The 18,011-nt window shown below is 36.3% G+C and overlaps 3 protein-coding genes and 1 long non-coding RNA gene across 4 annotated transcripts in view; 1 reads left to right on the forward strand and 3 right to left on the reverse strand.

Annotated features, from left to right (window-relative positions):
• Positions 1 to 1,202: 1,202 nt before the first annotated feature.
• On the reverse strand, positions 1,203 to 3,031 carry LOC125868860 (uncharacterized). Its single transcript, XM_049549431.1, has 2 exons — positions 1,741 to 3,031; positions 1,203 to 1,657 (listed from the first exon to the last, which is right to left on the reverse strand). Exons 1-2 carry the CDS (start codon positions 3,029 to 3,031, stop codon positions 1,203 to 1,205), a joined length of 1,746 nt encoding a protein of 581 aa, XP_049405388.1.
• A 2,103-nt stretch (positions 3,032 to 5,134) lies between these two features.
• Positions 5,135 to 9,515, forward strand: LOC125869431 (late blight resistance protein R1-A). The gene is made up of 4 exons (XM_049550016.1): positions 5,135 to 7,782; positions 7,878 to 9,009; positions 9,146 to 9,221; positions 9,306 to 9,515. The coding sequence occupies exons 1-4, from the start codon at positions 5,135 to 5,137 to the stop codon at positions 9,413 to 9,415; spliced, it is 3,966 nt and encodes a 1,321-aa protein (XP_049405973.1). The 3' UTR covers positions 9,416 to 9,515.
• The window catches only part of LOC125869434 (uncharacterized), a 41,910-nt gene continuing 32,403 nt past the window's right edge, over positions 8,505 to 18,011 (reverse strand). Inside the window, exon 2 of the long non-coding RNA XR_007446816.1 lies at positions 8,505 to 8,628. This is a non-coding gene — a long non-coding RNA (uncharacterized LOC125869434). The remainder of the gene's footprint in view (positions 8,629 to 18,011) is intronic.
• LOC125869425 (sphinganine C4-monooxygenase 1-like) lies at positions 10,043 to 13,936 on the reverse strand. The gene is made up of 2 exons (XM_049550012.1): positions 13,263 to 13,936; positions 10,043 to 10,906 (listed from the first exon to the last, which is right to left on the reverse strand). The coding sequence occupies exons 1-2, from the start codon at positions 13,389 to 13,391 to the stop codon at positions 10,352 to 10,354; spliced, it is 684 nt and encodes a 227-aa protein (XP_049405969.1). The 5' UTR covers positions 13,392 to 13,936; the 3' UTR covers positions 10,043 to 10,351.

Consider the following 18,011-nt stretch of genomic DNA (forward strand, 5'->3'; position numbering starts at 1 on the left):
TTGATGATTGATCTGATAAGACACTTGTTTGTCACATAGCAAGCTGTATTAACTGCTTTAGCCTAAAAATTCATTGCAAGTTCTGAATCAATCAGCATAGTTCTAGCAATCTCCACCAGAGTTCTGCTCTTTCTTTCAACAACTACATTTTGTTGAGGAGTTCTTGGTGCTAAGAAGTTGTGATTGATTCCATTTTCTACACAAAACCCTTCAAGTATAGAGTTTTCAAACTCCGTACCATGATCAGATATGATAGGCTACGCTCCTTCAAGCCTTTGAAACCTTTGAAAATAGAATCTTTGTTTTCAGGCGGGTTTTCTTCTCCACCAACAACCAAGACGCATGAAAGCGGTTTCCAGTGCTGCTGGGTAGAAAGACATGATGGCATGAAACTCGATTACTGGCTATCTTGTAATTTATCTTCAGTTGGATGGCTTTGGCAAAAGTGATCAGAATTCCAGCAGTCTCATCCTTTTTCCGCAGAAACATAATCCAGGTGTACCTGGAGAAATCATCAACAATCACAAGAATATATCTTTTACCTCCTCTGCTTTGAATTCTAACAGGTCCACACAGATCCGTGTGGAGAAGTTCCAAAGGTCTGGTAGTGTTCACACCCTTTTTTGCCTTGAAAGAAGATCTTGCTTGTTTACCTTTGGCACAGGCGTCACAGACTTTGTCATTGGAGAACTTCAGCTTTGGTAGTCCGCAGACCAGGTCCCCTGCAACAAGCTTGTTAAGTAAAGAGGTACTTACATGACCCAGTCGTCTATGCCAAAGATTTGCATCATCAGTTTGAGCACTCAGACATGACAACCTGACTCCTTCAATAAAATCAAGATCAACAACATACATATTCTTGACTCTTTTTGCAGACATCACAATTTTCTTAGTTGCACAGTTTGTAACCACACACCTTTCAGACATGAACTTGACTTCATTTCCCTTATCACAGATTTGTGAAATGCTCAAAAGATTGTATTTTAAACCCTCAACATAGTATACATTATTTATCGAATTATCAGTCGATATCTCTATTCTGCCAATACCAAGGATAGAGCCCTTCTTTCCACCACCAAACGACACACCACCACCTTGGTGTGTTTTCAAAGAGAGGAAGTTTGAAGTGTCTCCAGTCATGTGCCTTGAGCATTCACTGTCCATGTACCAGCACTGACTCCTTCTTCTCTTCTACATAGAAATCACTTGTTAGATTTAGGAACCCACTTCAAACGGAGTTCCCAGTAACTATCAAGAGGCTTGATAAGAAACCTTTTTGTCCAGAGAGGCAAGGTGTTCTTACTGAAACGATAAAGGGGACCAGGTCCTTTGTGTCCCTTTTTAACATCACTTTCAGATCTAACAAATTTCACATGCCTTTTTTTAGCTTTTCTCAGACTCTCATATTTCTCTTTCAAATGACCATTTCGACCACAGTAAGTGCACAAAAGGTTGTCAGATATAGACACATATTTGCTATGAGAATTATAAGGGGGTTCTATAGGTCTGCGTCCCAACCCTTTCTTTCCATTGAAACTCTGATTAGACAGATTAGAGAGTATCTTAGATGAGTCAGTCCATTTTAGAGAGTGGCTTAACTCCTCCTTGACCTTACTCAGATCCTTTCTCAATTGAGAATTAGTTTCAAGAGAAGTAACTATCTTAGACTCAGAAATTTTAGCTTTTCTTCCAGTTTTTCCTCAAAATTGCTAAGCTTTCTTTTCCCACCTATTGAGGTACCAGGGTCCTCCTCAGGTGTTATGATACTAGTTTCTAGAGTACCTATCTTTACACTCATTTTAGAGACTTGAGACATGAGAGCAGAGTTCTCATCCTCACACAAACTTAATTTTTCATTCAACATTAAGTTTTCAGTGGTTCGTTCATTAACAAAGTCAATAAGCAATGCAACAAGTTTCCTTAAAATTTTAATGGGAAGAGTATCTAGATCATCTTTAAGATCAAAAAGAGTTACCTTATTTAGATCCTCTTCATCATTAGACTTTGCCATTAACGAGAAGATAGAGTTGAAGACATTTTCATCATCTTTAATAGCCATCATTGAAACATCCTCATGAGTTTCTGCATCTTCTTCTGATTCACTTGAGTCATTTCCCCAAACAGCAAAGTCTTTTCTCACCAACTGATCAGCATGTGCCTTCCTTCGAGCGTGGTCGGGGGCCAGGTCCCTCTTACGAGGTCTGGTGTCATAAGTTTCCTGCTTCTGACTGGGGCAGTTCCTCATGAAGTGACCAGGCTTGCCATACTTATGGCAAATATCATTTGCAGTAATAGTTCTGCTGGAAGGGGTTTTCTTTTGGAAGCCTCCATGCTTCTTTAAGATCTTCTGAAATCTTCTACTGACATATGCCATCTCATCCTCCTCTTCAGTCACCTCATTTTGAGATACTTTCAAAGCAATGTACTTCTCCTTCTTTCCTTCCTTCACAGTCGTCCCTTGTTTCTTGTTCATCTCGTAGGTCTGAAGATTCCCAATCAGTTCATCCATGGGAAGCGTCATTAGATCTTTGGCTTCTGTTATGGAATCTACCTTGCTTTCCCAAGATTTCGGAAGCACCTTGAGGATCTTGTGAATTTGCTTACGGACAGGAATAGGCTCACCCAAACCTCTCAGCTCGTTGGTGATAGAGGTGAATCTTGAGTTCATCTCAAAGATGGTTTCCCCTTCCTTCATAATGAATTTTTCATACTGAGTGGTAAGCATATCAACCTTAGACACCTTTACTCGATGAGTTCCTTCATGGGCTGTTTGAAGACAATCCCATATCTCCTTGGCAGTCTCACAAGCAGAAATCCTGTTGTACTCATATGCTCCAATTTCACACACTAGAATCTTCTTTGCTTTGTAGTTTTTTTCTATCTTTTTCATATCTGCCTCGTTGTAGTCCTTTTTGGTTTTGACAACGGTGGTGGTAAGCTCCCCATCCTTCATTTCCTTTGTAGGAATATATGGTCCATCAAGGATGATGTCCCATAACTCAATGTCCTCAGCGTTGATGTAGTCGTGCATTTGATTTTTTCACCAGCCATAGTATTGTCCATTAAAATGCGGTGGCCTGGTAGAAGATTGTCCTTCCTCCATATTGGGTGGAGCGGCCATTTTGTCAGGATCTTTCCTTTTCTTAGTGTTAACCGGAGAGAAAAGACTTGCTCTGATACCATTTGTTGGAATGTATGCTTTTACCAGTATCAATGGGACGAGGTCCGCAGCACAGTTGAAACTAAAATAGTAAAGAACAGATGCTGAAAAGTAAAGATTGACAAGAGAGTTTACGTGGAAACCTCCTTGCTCAAGGGAGTAAAACCACGACCTGGCCTGCCAGGACTTTTAGAACTACTTTTCACTAATCTTCTCCAAGCAAAAGTAAAAGCCAGTTACAAACCGAGATTAGCCTGCTAATCCCAACTCTAAGTAACACCTCCTATCACTTAGACGAGCTAGAGTAGATACCACACTACCCACTATACTAATCCTATCCTGATTAATATAGACTTTTAGAGTAAGAACCTAAGTTACCCTTAACTTAGTTCTTACAATGATTCAAACAAGTTGAAACGTTTCTTATCACAACGAAACGAATCCTACAATGTAAGCACTATTACAAGCAAACAAAATACAGCTGGTACAGAAAGCAAATCGCAACGCTTCTATCAAGTCCCTTGATGTTTTGAAGCTTGAAAAATCTCTCTTTGAATGAATGAGTAATATTGTTGTTTGTTGTTGAATATATATCATGAAGAAATATTATCCAATGTACAAGCAACCTCCTTGCTTCTGATTGGTGAAGTACTCTGCAGCTTCACCAACTTCCTGACACGGACAACTTTTATAGTTGTACAACACTTTGACAACCGGACGAGTATACATACTCTGCAGATGACAAGTCCCTACACTTGTGAGGAGATCATTAAAACATCTAGGAACATACGTACTTATCAAATACGATTTACCCGCCTAAAATGAAATAATTAATAACCTTCCTAGTATTATAATAAAAACATCACTCTATCATGAATAAAAGTAAAATTACTTTCAAATAGCTAAATAAAATATAATAATTTTGAGACATATGACAAAACCATGAAGACTAATGACCGTGAAAAAGTAAAATTTTGTGACGTATTTTTTAAAAGAAATGTTACGTAATATATAATTACTTTCACAGTGTTACCAAATAGGAAATTAAATATGCGATACTAAAACTTGTTATTTGAGTTATTCTCAATCTTCTTATCTCTATAGATTAAAAATTATTAAGTATCATTCAGTTATTCAAGATTTATGAGGGTCAACAATGTTAACTAAATATTTTAACACATAATTTGTGTAAGATATGTTAGGCGAGCCTCGAGCGTTGGGTGCTGGGCGTGCTTAGGGCGTACAGTCAGGCGCTTAGGGCGTAAGTCTTACAGAACTAAGCCCCACACTTGAGTCTCGGGGCGTTTTGGTAGAGCTCCGCCCTAGGGCGAGCCCCAAGGTGAGTCCCAACAGAGTTTTTTAAATCACTGGGTGGGACCATGAAATATTATTATATTATAGAAGTATTATTTAATCGATAAATTAATATTGCATTTATTGATTTAAAGAGTATTTTGAGATTCAATGAAGGTTAATTTTGATTACATCAAAATAATTATATTTTACTAATTTATGTATCATATTTATTGAGTTGACATAAAAAAAATTACTATACATAAAGTATAATGAATACATCAAATCATTGTATTTTACTAAATTATGTATCATTTTTTTTTAAGGCAAAGTTCCAACAATAAACCTTATCATATTTATTGAATTCATATAAAAAAAAAATCATTATACAAAAAGTACAATATATGTGTATGATTCATTGTAATATTTTTTTTGGTTAAATGATTCATTGTAAAATAAATTCAAGAATCCAAAGCATAGCAACTGAAACTATACAAAGGGAAATTAGCATAGCAACTGAAACTATAGGCAATGACTTTGTTTTTTGTTTGTCTGCCTCACACTTTATTTGACTGCCTTCCTTGAATACTTTGAATATTCTAAGTACGCCAGCAATAAAGTGAAGAAAGAATTAAACTATAATACTCTGTATTGTTCTTCTTCCATAATAGTGTCACAAGGATGAATTTCAACAATGAATTGTCTGATCTGAAAAATCGCTTCCTATTTAGGACGCTGCGAGTCCAGAAATACTCGGATGTTGCAAGGGATCGAATAGATTTCTTTATATGGGAGTTAAAATTCCTTAATTGTTTTCTCCATTTGCAGAGCTTCACTTTTGCAAGGGAATGTGGTATGCTAGATATCTCACAGAAAATGCTAGAAATTTGCAAGAGGTTGTGTGCATCACGTCCACATAATGCATTTGCATACTGGAAGGAGGTAATTTGCAAGAGGCTGTGCGCTATTAGCATCCGGCCAGATGATGGATTTGCATACTGGAAGAAAGTAATTTGGAAGACTAAGCAAGAATTCAGAGCTAAATACTCCTTTCCGAAAACACTACTTGCAGCCAACAAGGTAGATGATGATGATGATGATACTAATCCCAAATTTGTGATGGAATTCATCGATTCTGTTGTGGGGAATCTCAATGTTCTAGTCAAGATCAATGATCCATCTTCATTGCTTTTTGTTCCAGGACCCAAGGAACAAATAGAACAAGTGTTAAAGGAATTGAAGTTATTGAGATTTTTTGTTTGCTTTGTTTCTAACAAATGTATAGAGCCTCAATACCAACATACTACATTTTATACTCACGCTTTAATTGAGGCTAGCCACATCGCAATGGTTGTGTGGTTGAATTTGCCAATCTATGGAAACAGAAATCAAGACTTGGCTTCAAATGAAGTCAGTTGTTTGCTTTCTGATTTCATGGACATGAAGATTAAGTCCATTCAGCCAGGCATCAGCCGCAACAATATTTATATTGATGTCTTGAGGGCGTTGAAGTCAACCATACCACATGCTCAAGATAAGCATGCCGCTGAGAGTGGCATTGTGGAGATTTCAACGCACAATCTGATGGTTGGTTTGAGTGATCAAATGGCAAACCTTCAGGAGATGCTCTGCCTTCTAAGAGACAATCTCATTCATCTGCCAATACTAGATCTGGAATTTCATCTTCAAGATATGGATTCTGTTATTCTTGATGCCGGACTTCTTATTTACTCATTATATGATATCAAGGGGGAGATGGAAGACACATCATTGGAGGTTATCAACCGGGCACTTGGTTTTGATCTTCCGAGAAACATTGAGCCTATTAAGGCGATGGTCTACCTTGTCATGCAAAAGGCATTTCATTGTAACTTGCCAAGGGTTCATGGACTAGGCTATGTCGATTTTCTGTTGAAAAACCTGAAGGATTTCCAAGGCCGTTATTCAGATTCACTCGCTTTCCTCAAGAATCAACTTCAAGTTATTCAAACAGAATTTGAGAGCTTGCAACCTTTCTTGAAGGTTGTCGTAGAAGAGCCACACAATAAGCTCAAGACACTGAATGAAGATTGTGCTACACAGATAATTAGGAAAGCATATGAGGTGGAATATGTAGTTGATGCTTGTATAAACAAAGAGGTTCCTCAGTGGTGCATCAAGCGTTGGCTCCTGGATATCATAGAGGAGATTACTTGTATCAAAGCAAAGATTCAGGTAAAGAATACAATTGAGGATACAATGAAGAGTGTCATTGCTCGTACATCATCACAATTGGCAAGGACTCCAAGGATGAATGAAGAGATTGTTGGGTTTGAGGATGTCATAGAAAATTTAAGAAAAAAACTACTGAATGGAACCAAAGGGCAAGATGTCATTTCAATTCACGGCATGCTAGGTTTAGGTAAGACGACTTTAGCCAACAGACTCTATTCTGACAGGCCAGTTGTTTCTCAATTTGATATTTGTGCACAATGTTGTGTGTCTCAAGTATATTCTTATAAGGACTTGTTATTGGCCTTGCTACGTGATGCTATCGGTGATGATTCTGCGCATAGAGAACTTTGTGCCAGTGAATTAGCTGATATGCTTCGCAAAACTTTATTGCCCCGAAGGTACCTTATCCTTGTTGATGACGTGTGGGAAAATAGTGTTTGGGATAATTTAAGAGGTTGTTTTCCAGATGCCAATAACAGAAGCAGAATCATTCTAACAACAAGGCATCATGAAGTTGCCAAATATGCTAGTGTTCATAGTGATCCCCTTCATCTTCGTATGTTTGACGAAAATGAAAGTTGGAAGCTGCTTGAAAAGAAAGTGTTTGGTGAAGAAAGCTGCTCCCCTCTCCTAAGAGATGTTGGGCAGAGAATAGCAAAAATGTGTGGACAACTCCCTCTTTCAATAGTTTTGGTGGCTGGTATTCTGTCAGAGATGGAAAAGGAAGTCGAATGTTGGGAACAAGTGGCCAACAATTTGGGCACCCGCATTCACAATGACTCAAGAGCCATTGTAGACCAAAGTTATCATGCTTTACCCTGTCATCTTAAGTCTTGCTTCCTTTATTTTGCAGCATTTTTGGAGGAGGAAGTAATTTATATTTCAAGGTTAATAAGGTTATGGATATCAGTAGCATTTATAAAAAGTTGTGAAGGCAGGAGGTTGGAGGATATAGCAGAAGGTTACTTGGAGAATCTTATTGGAAGAAATCTAGTAATGGTTACTCAGAGGGCCGATTCAGATGGTAAGGTCAAAACATGTCGCCTTCATGATGTATTACTTGATTTCTGCAAGAAAAGAGCAGCTGAGGAGAATTTTCTACTATGGATAAATAGGTAATATGATAAGTAATGGTAATTTCAATCAATCAAGTATTTGAAGTTATATTTGAAAATTAATGATATGATTTTGCTAATTGATATATTCACAGGGATCAGATTACCAAACCTTCTTCCTGTGTTTACTCTCACAAGCAGCATGCTCACTTGGCCTTCACTGAAATGCATAATCTTGTAGAATGGAGTGCGTCTTGCTCATTTGTTGGCTCGGTAGTACTTTCCAAGAAAGATGAGCCATACTTTTCCATTGACTTATACTCATTTTATGATTTTTCCATTTCACGCATTTTACCAAATTTCAAGTTTCTAAAAGTGTTAGATTTGCAACACCAAGTTTTTATTGATTTTATTCCAACTGAGCTTGTTTACTTGAAGTATTTTTCTGCACACATTGAACAGAATTCAATTCCTTCAAGCATATCCAATCTTTGGAACCTTGAAACTCTTAAATTAAAACGTTCAAGACATGTGAGACGTTGCACGCTACTACTACCTAGTACAGTTTGGGATATGGTTAAATTGAGACATCTGTATATTCCTGACTTCAGCACAGAAAATGAAGAACCATTACTCGAGAAATCTGCAAAACTTTATGATTTGGAAACCCTTTCCACTCCATATTTCTCTCGTGTTGAGGATGCAGAATTGATGCTGAGAAAAACACCTAATCTTCGAAAACTGATATGTGAAGTTGAATGTTTAGAATACCCCCCTCAGTACCATGTGTTGAATTTTCCAATACGGCTTGAAATACTAAAGCTTTATCGATCAAAAGCCTTTAAAACCATCCCCTTTTGCATCTCTGCACCAAATCTCAAATACCTGAAACTCTCTGGTTTTTACCTGGATTCTCAGTACTTATCAGAAACTGCTGATCATCTGAAGAACCTTGAGGTACTCAAACTGTCCTACGTTGAATTTGGTGATCATAGGGAATGGAAAGTGAGCAATGGCAAGTTCCCTCAACTCAAAATCTTGAAACTAGAATATTTGTCCTTGATGAAATGGATCGTTGCCGACGATGCCTTTCCTAACCTTGAACAATTGGTTTTGCGTGGATGTCAAGATCTTTTGGAGATCCCTTCTTGTTTCATGGACATCCTTTCTCTGCAGTACATCAAGGTAGAAAACTGCAATGAGTCGGTTGTCAAGTCAGCCATGAATATACAAGAAACACAAGTTGAAAATAATCAAAATACTAATTTCAAGCTCGTTCTCATCGAGGTACACTACTGGAAAAAGCTTTATTCTGCATGATTTTGATGAATCAGAAATGGCCTAAATTTTATGAACTGTTTTCTCTGTTATCTTACCTGGTGCCCTCGTTTTACATTTGGTTTTTCTCTTGGTTTTCTTGCAGAAAAAGACGTTGAAATTAAATTTATCTCATGATGAAGATATACCCAAGGCATTTAAAAGATTATTTCTTTGTCCAGGTACTACTTCTTTTTTCTTTCTTTCCGTTTTTTTTAGTACACCAAATAGATAGATTCATCTTTTTTGTCTTTTCGATATGAAAGGGATAGAATCAGTTTCAACTGATAGGAAAGAGAAGAAACTTACTGTGACTGGAGATGTGGATGCTGATGAAGTTCAATTAGTTGTGGAGAAACTGAGAAATGTGCTATAGTCATTTTGCTTACTGTAATACCATTTCATGACACACACACAAACATTAACTGTAGTAAAGTTTTGATGGATCAGTAAATCTGAGTTCAACCCATTGTAATCCATTCAAATTCAACTCAAAATGAGTATGCAGAGTTTGTAGCTGGAGAAATTGGATTATCACAAGTAATTTCTTTATGAGTTATTCCGTTTAATAAAGATTCTGTAAAATGTCCAACGGCTGTTGCATTCATTGTAAACTAAATACATCTCGCAATGTAACTATTTGAACAAATTTTTCATTCAAGTCCTTGAGGTTTGATGTAAGTCATTAGATTTTACGGATGCTGAAGTGAATGGTTTCCGCCTGTTCTATTTTCTTATGAGTTCACCAAAATGTTGTGATGCCACTCTGCTACATGTTAGAGAAATGAGAATGTTAGCACCCAAGAGTATGGCCTAGCGGTCAATCAATGAAGCAGGTGAAAACAACAAAAGTGAAAAATATTAAGAGATTTCTTCCCATCTATCTAAGTACCGCTAAACAGAGATACCTGATACCTCTTTGGTTGGAAGAAGCAGGTACTCAGTAAAATGGTCGAGGTGAGCTCGACACCATCAATAACAGCGCACTCAAAAGAACTGTGAGAAAGTCACAATACATGTCCATATGCTTTGGAACTAATGAATTCAAGGCACACAATGTATTTCAGTAATCTTTTGTCTCTGCCTGCAGTTGAATATACCAGATATCAGATCTGAGACAATGTTTAAAAAGGAAACTATTATTCGACCCTATTCCTTTCTCAAACCTCGAAACCAACACCAGTTATACAACAATATATGCAGAACCCTTTAACTATATACTCTATACAAATTAAATGAGTAACTACGCATTTAAATAAGGCAAAAATTGCAGTGGTACATACTCTATGACAAACATGTACTAACAGTATTGTCAATGTTCCTTGCAATCTTTAACAGGCTTAGCTTCAAAACCTCCTTTCGGTCTCCTCTCAAGTTCATATGGCATGTAAGTACCAAGTATCCTATCCCACGTCACAAAGAAAGGCTGTGAATAGTTATACTTGGTCCCATAAAGCGGGTGATGGATATCATGGTAAGCGGAGTTGTTTTTAAAGAAGATATGGAAGAGATTTCCGGGCAACCATAGTCCACAGTGATCATCAACCGTCTTGATCGTAGCAAATGAGAAAAAGAAGATGGAGGTACGTGGTGACATGCCAGAGACAAGGAAAGCTAGAGCCCCACCGATTGTGTCAAGAATCAGACCCTCCAAAGGGTGGTTGTACAAAGTTCCAAATGCATACAGAACAATTAGCCGGTGATGTTGAGCATGGATATGTTTGTACAAGAACTTGTTTTGGTGCATGTACCAATGCATAAAATACTGCCAAGTATCTAACATCAACGTGGCAACAAATAATTGTCTGCCAAGAACAAAGATTGAAGCGTGTCGATCCCCACTAGATTCACCATCATCTCCTGTGACCTGCTCCATATTAGTAGATAATCAGACAACAAGAATTAGTAAAAATACAAACATAAAAATTGACATGATGTGGAACAAGAATAATTGGAACAAGATACTAAAAGTACACAAAACAAGTATGGGCAGTACAACTCCTCATGGTATGTACTTAAGTTACTTATCAGAATTCAGAACATACGAAATGTGTACAACTTTTAACTCATTGATCAGAGATTAGTTGTATTCGGTATGAGCTAGCCCTCTCCTAATTAAACATATCTATTTTCCTCTTGGGATCAGAAAAGCTTACATTTCTGCTATCATAAATGATAAGGCAAGTGCTAATTTGTGGGTCCCAGAATCACAAGCCAACTTACCAAAGTGAAAGGGAACCAAAGCAGTGCATTAGTTGAGTCAAGACTCAAGAGACCCAACTAATGACCACCCATAAAGAGAAGTGCCAACAAATAAAATAAGTTTGAAGTAGAATTTTTAAGGGGGTAGATATGAGTTAGGCTTAACTTTGCAAATTAGGCTACAGCCTACACACATATCAACGCAAGCCAAAGGAAAGACAAGACCGCATTGTTTTCTTTTTATATCTCTTCTTTGCAGGTTAGAGAATCGAATCTATCCCTCAACATATCCAAGCTCACATATTTCAGTTGAAAAGATCATCTCACAACTTACTTTTGTCTTTCTATAAGACCAAACATATGTGAAGTAGCACAGTAGAAAGCTATATTGGGAGGTCACAATAAGAAGAAGGTAGACAAGGAAATGCAAAAGAAGAGCAATGATTCCCCATTTTCTTTAGTAAAGGTAGAAGCTTATTCTTAGGATAGTGTCAACATCCTTGTTGACAGTCCCCAGCATCAGCATCGACAGCCAAGATCAAAACAATGCTGATTGAGCCGCTTTGGCAACCTATTTTCCCAGAAGAACTTCAAAGTCAACCTTTCTTTATAAAATCAAATGACTCAAAACTGACGTTCAACAGTTCGCATCTGATTTTTACAGAACTCCTATTTTCCTATCAATCAGAGAAAATCAAACCTGCAAGCTTCAGCATTTCATATAAACTTCCTTATCAAAAATATTTCATATGAAGTTATAAGATGAAATTTTTGTTCAGATAACGATCGACTATCACTTTTTAGGTTCAAGAGATTTTGAGACACTTCATAACGTAAATTATAATATATAGATATAAAACACGCTGCATAGTAGCCTTGAGGCTTGTCAAGGCAGGAAAAAAAAGAAATTTGCACACTTTGTGATTGACCTACACAAGAAGTCATACTTCTTGCTCTTGTACTTCAATTGAATTTGTTTCTTCTGTGCATGAAGGATTCATCTAAATGATCGGTAAAACAAGTAAGCTATGGATGAACATCCAAATAAAGCATTGTATCATAGTTGATCTGACAAATGACTCCTTTACCAAAAATGTATATAAATAAATATTAAGAACGTTAAGGACTAAGATAGAACAATTTAGCCATCCATCTATCGGGAAATTCTAGGATCACACACACAAGCATAAAAAAGCTCCTCCCTCGAGTCAATGAAAATAATTCAAAATGTTTGAAATCAGCCTAACAACAAATGATGTTCACATTTGAAATCCAACAACATTTGCCTAGCAGTGCCAATTCGGACAAAAGAACTATTATTACACCGCCATCGCATCCAAATATTCCCCTATCCATGACTCACTCCGTGTTGTAATACACGGCATGTCAACATCCAATTTTGAGTTGCACATACCGTTGACAAAATCACACACTCATAAATCAAATAATTTCTAAACCTTAAGCCGTCACCAGACATAAGCATTTCATTCCAATCAAAACAAGAACAAACAAGCATATGCATAATAAGTTATCAATATCAACAAGCCTCAATAGTTAACCAAATAAATCCCATGTATCATTACGGCTCACCAAACAAGCATATGGCATGATTAGTTATCAATATTAACTAAGCCTCAATAGTTAACCACATAAATCCTCTGTATCATTATGATGCATAAAAAGAAGACCAAACAAGCATATGCATAATAAGTTATCAATATCAACTAAGCCTCAATAGTTAACCATATAAATCCTCTGTATCATTATGATTCATTAAAACTAGACCAAACAAACATAGGCATAATAAGTTATCATATCAACATATCCTCAATAGTTAACCATATAAATATCATTATGAGCATAAAAAGAAGATCAAACAAGCATATGCATAATAATATATCAATACCATCTAAGCCTTAATAGTAAACTATATATATCCAATTCATCAGGATGCATAATAACCTCCAAAACAAATAAAAATCAAAACTTTGCAGCATCTAGAGATGATCAAAGTAACTAACCGCGAAAAGTACGGTTGCAACAGCAGCCTGAACAATCTGTTGGAGAAGAACACCTTTAACAACCTCTTTTTTTGACACCAAATTCTTCTCATCCTCATCTTTCTTAGAATGCAACCTATAATTATCCATATTCCAAGCATTAAATACAATCCTGAATATACCCAATACACAACTATAGGTAAAAATGTTCCCAAAACTTCATCTGTCACATATCCTCCCTTCCCCTGATGATCAATATTCACACTATCCACAATCTCAAAAATACAAAATATTACCAAGATCCTTCCTTCATACCTTCTTGAAATTACCCTTAATTGAAAAAACCCAGAAAACAAACAAAATTTGTTCCTTTTTAAATCATTTTTTGAAAATTACCCTTAAAAGGAAAAGAAAATCACTATCTTTTTCAAACTAGCCTTAAAAGGAAAACAAATAAATACCCAATAAAAGAAAAACTGAGATTTCTTTGAAACTCTGTAAAAGATTCAAACTTTGTACAAAATTGAAATTAGGGTTTGTAGGGAAAGAGAAGAGTGGAGATATATGGTTTGATTGAAATTCTCTTCCAAATAGAATTGGAAGGAATTTCAAACAGCAAAAAAAATTCAGAAAAAATTTAACAAAAATAATGAATTTTTCAGAGAGATATTATTGTTTTGCAAAACTGGACTCCTATAATAGATTTACCTGTTGTATCTATCAGAAGTTTTCTTAGCTCGGTATTGTCCTTCACCGATGTCAGCTCAAGATCATAGGCATCATACTTCAAGAAATTAGCCATAGCAGCAATCACGCTTCCACGCCTTGCCAATCTTTGCATAGTAGTCTTTTGACTTGCTAAATGTTTCGAGATCATCTATAATCTCTTGCTTCTTGTTTGGATCCATAGCTAGAGTATCAAATGTTGATGGATGCTCAAATACTACTCCACTCCACATCCTCCCTCCCCAGTATCTTTAACCACCTCCATCTCCCTTATTGTTTGTGTACAGCTTTCTCTGTCGCTCTTTCACAGATATCGCCTTTCCTTCATCTAGCACATACTTCAAGTATGAATTTGTGATAAGGTCGCGATTCTTTTTGTGAAATTTTAGCTTGAAATATCTCTTCTCATCCTCCCTATAAAAAGATATTGTCTGTCTACTGGCTGGTTTTTGGCTCGATATCCACCAACCTTCTCGCCTTTATATTCATCGGTTATCTCCTCATGATCATCCATGGTTAGGACACGAGATTGACCATCCTTCACCGCGTTGGCTTTGAGATGCTTAGCTTGAGTGCTCGAGTTCTTGCTAAGGTACCTTTCAATCGCTACGTAAGCTTTGCTCCTCTCAAACCACCCTTCAGTTTCAAGTTCATAAAAGATAATGTGCATATAAGGATAGAAATAGCTCACAAGTTTATCGATATACCTCCTAATATGACCACGGAGTTCGTGAGGAAAGTAGTTCTGGTACATGGTCTAGATGAACATGATTGCTGCAATGGTTGGACCCAACTGAGTCCAAACATCTTGCATCATCTTGAAGTTAATTAATAGGAGTATTCAAGTTTATGTGAATGTTTGTTATGGCCTTCTATATATAGAGAGAGAAATGACCAGAGAGGGCGTGTAAAATGCCTTTAAGACAAGACAAAAAGACATTTTGTCATTCTTTTTTCTACGGACTAAAAAGGCAATTATATCACATAAATTGGGACACGAACCTCTAGACCTGATTTGAGATTCAACTCTCAGGTCTGAGGTTGAGTTGGATTGGGTCGAAGTCAGATCCTGATCTGGGTCTCGGGTCAGGATTTGAGGTCGGATCCTAGGTCGAGTGTTGGGGTGGGGTTTCGGGTCGGGTGACAAAGTCGGGTTTCGGGTTGAGGTCGGATCGGGTCCCAAGTCAGCTGTCGCGTGTCAGGGTTGGATCCGGGTTAGAAATCGGGTCTCGGGTCGAGTGTTGGGGTCGGGTTCCGGATCGAGAGTCGGAGTTGGGTCTCGATGTGGAAGTCAGGTCCTTGGTCGAGTCTTGAGTCAGGTGTTGGGGTCGAGTCCCAATTCAAATGTCGTGTCTTGAGTCGAGAGTCGAGGTCAAGTCCTAGATCGGGTCTCAGGGTTGGATCCTGAATCAATTATCGGGTGTGTACAATGCCTTTAAGACAAGATAAAAAAGACATATTTTGTCTTTTTTTTTCGACACACTAAAAAGGAAAATACATCACATAAATTGGAACGACGTTTCTATTGCAAATGTTGAAATACTGTTCTTGTCCTCATTAGTAGACTTTTAAGTTTTAATTTATATGTAATTAGGTCCCTTGAGAACTAGGAAGGTTAAGTTAAGATTAAGATCCAATAATGCACGTGAACATTTGTCTTTATTCAAGGGGACCATATATATATAAGATGTCATTGTACTTGCGTATGGAAGAGTGAATTATGACCATATATATATCATTTAAAATAAGATGTTTTAAATCATCTAATATTCAATATACAAATTCACTCATAAAAACCAAACGGGGAGGCGAATCACAAATGTTAAATAAAAAATTAAGGTTAAGTAATTCAGAAAAAGAGGAAAATCGAACGAAAAGTTAGCCTTGAACAAATTAAAGTATATTTGTTTGTTGAACCAAGTCTTTCAACAAATTATATTTTATTAAGCAACCCCTTTGTTGGTACCAGCTTGCATTAAGTAATTGTCTTTGTTTATATTTTAATATAATAGATGACACTTTGTGTTTAGGTAAAGCAATTAGTAAGTACAGTTTCCTGGAAAATGCACTCTCATCAATGGTCATATGCAGATGCAGTTCAAACACCTTTCGTCTAAAAATTATATTATGTATATAAATTATTATGCGAAGTATATAAATTAAAAATTATCTTTCATACATATATATTTAATCTTGAACACCTTTAACGAAATTTCTGATTTTGCAACCGATTGTCACTATTATTAACAATTTCGTGGAAGTTGCTTAGGTAAAACACTGTCATGACTCATGAAGTAGAAATATCTTGACTTATACAATAATATTGGTCTTTCTGAACTATATGTACGTAATCAAAGACTCAATGAAAAGGAATATCAGACATCATGGCATGCGCCATGCATACTATTTGATAGGTAAGGTAACCGTCATGAAAATGTAAAAGTATAATAGATAAGCATGTCATTTATATTGGCCTCAGTTAGCATTTACGATCTTTAATTTTAGGTGTGTACAAGTAGTCACTTAAACTTGTATGAAGTTTAACGAGTAAGCACACACATCCTACGTGACAATTCGGGTGAAATACACTCAAACTGATTTGTATATGTCATGTAGAATGTGTGTCACTTATTCAATTATATACAAGTTTAAGAGTTTACTTGTGCACACCAAAATTGGAGGACATAAATGTCAACTGAGGTCAAATTAATAGGCACATTTATATTGGGTAATAATTCAAGTAGGAAACTCACACAACTCTTAATAATTCAGATATAAAACTAAAAAAATTGAGATAGTTTAAATTAGGGGTGTGCATTCGGTTTTTCGGTTTGGTTTTACACTATTCGGTTTGGATTTTCGGTTTTTGGTTTTGTAAAAATGTAACCCAATCCGATCCAAAATAAATTTGGTTTGGTTTGGTTTTCCTCTATTCGGTTCGGTTTTTTTCGGTTTGGTTATTCGGTTATGTCAATAATTAATAATATATATAACCAAAGTAATAATATTTAATCCCTTAAATATACTTTCTAATATAAATCATAAGTAAAACTTAAAACACACTACTTATAAGTATTCCTATTATAGATGTAATTCAAACATAAAATATAAACGTAATCATCATGAAAGGCAATAACCAAAAAAGGACAAAAGTGGTTAACTCCAACTTAATTCTAAGCCTAAACATTATATATATATATATATAATTTGGTTTTTTTCGGTTTTTCGGTTTTTATTTTTAAAATCCAAAACCAAACCAAAAAACCAAACAAAGTAATTTATTAATCCAAAACCAATCCGAAAAACCAAAAAACCAATCCAAATAAAAATTCGGTTTGATTTGGTTTGGTTATTCGGTTTAATCCGAGTGCACACCCCTAGTTTAAATATATTTTTGACCCTTTAACTCTTTCGTTAATATAGGGGAAAATAAGCCCTATTATTGTTCGTTAATAGACAAATGTATTTTTTGGCTTTTGGCCATTCCCAGACCTAAATTAGTCATTTTGAAAAGTTGAACTTTGTATAGATGGATCAGACTCCTTTAGGGTTGTTTTTTTTGAGCACCACACATATCACAATTGAACTTCCCAAACAATTATTGTCAGCAGTCAACTTTCCACACATACACATTCAACTCACGGAGCTAAATAATTGTTGGTTGTAATTGATGCAGTAAAATAATGGGATAATACATAAACGTGTGTGGAGGGGCGGATCTACATCACTACGTAGAGTGTGCTGGGTGCTCGAGCACCCATTGACCCCAACAAATTTTTTGTATATTTATATTGAAAATCTGCAAAAATGAATATATATACATATTAGCATCCAATGAATTTTGAACAAAAGCACTGATGGGTGCTTTGCTTCAGGGAAGGATCTTGAAGTCATGCGTTCTTGCCAGCAGTCCAAATATTTTTCCCCATAAATTATACATTTTTCTTACAATTAGATCTCAACCTTTTACGACATTCATAAATGTTCTTCCATAGTCTTTTTTAGTTGGATATGACCACACTACATATTTTGGGTTGAAAGTTA

The sequence above is a fragment of the Solanum stenotomum genome, chromosome 6, assembly GCF_019186545.1.
Source record: "Solanum stenotomum isolate F172 chromosome 6, ASM1918654v1, whole genome shotgun sequence".
Lineage (NCBI taxonomy): Eukaryota > Viridiplantae > Streptophyta > Magnoliopsida > Solanales > Solanaceae > Solanum > Solanum stenotomum.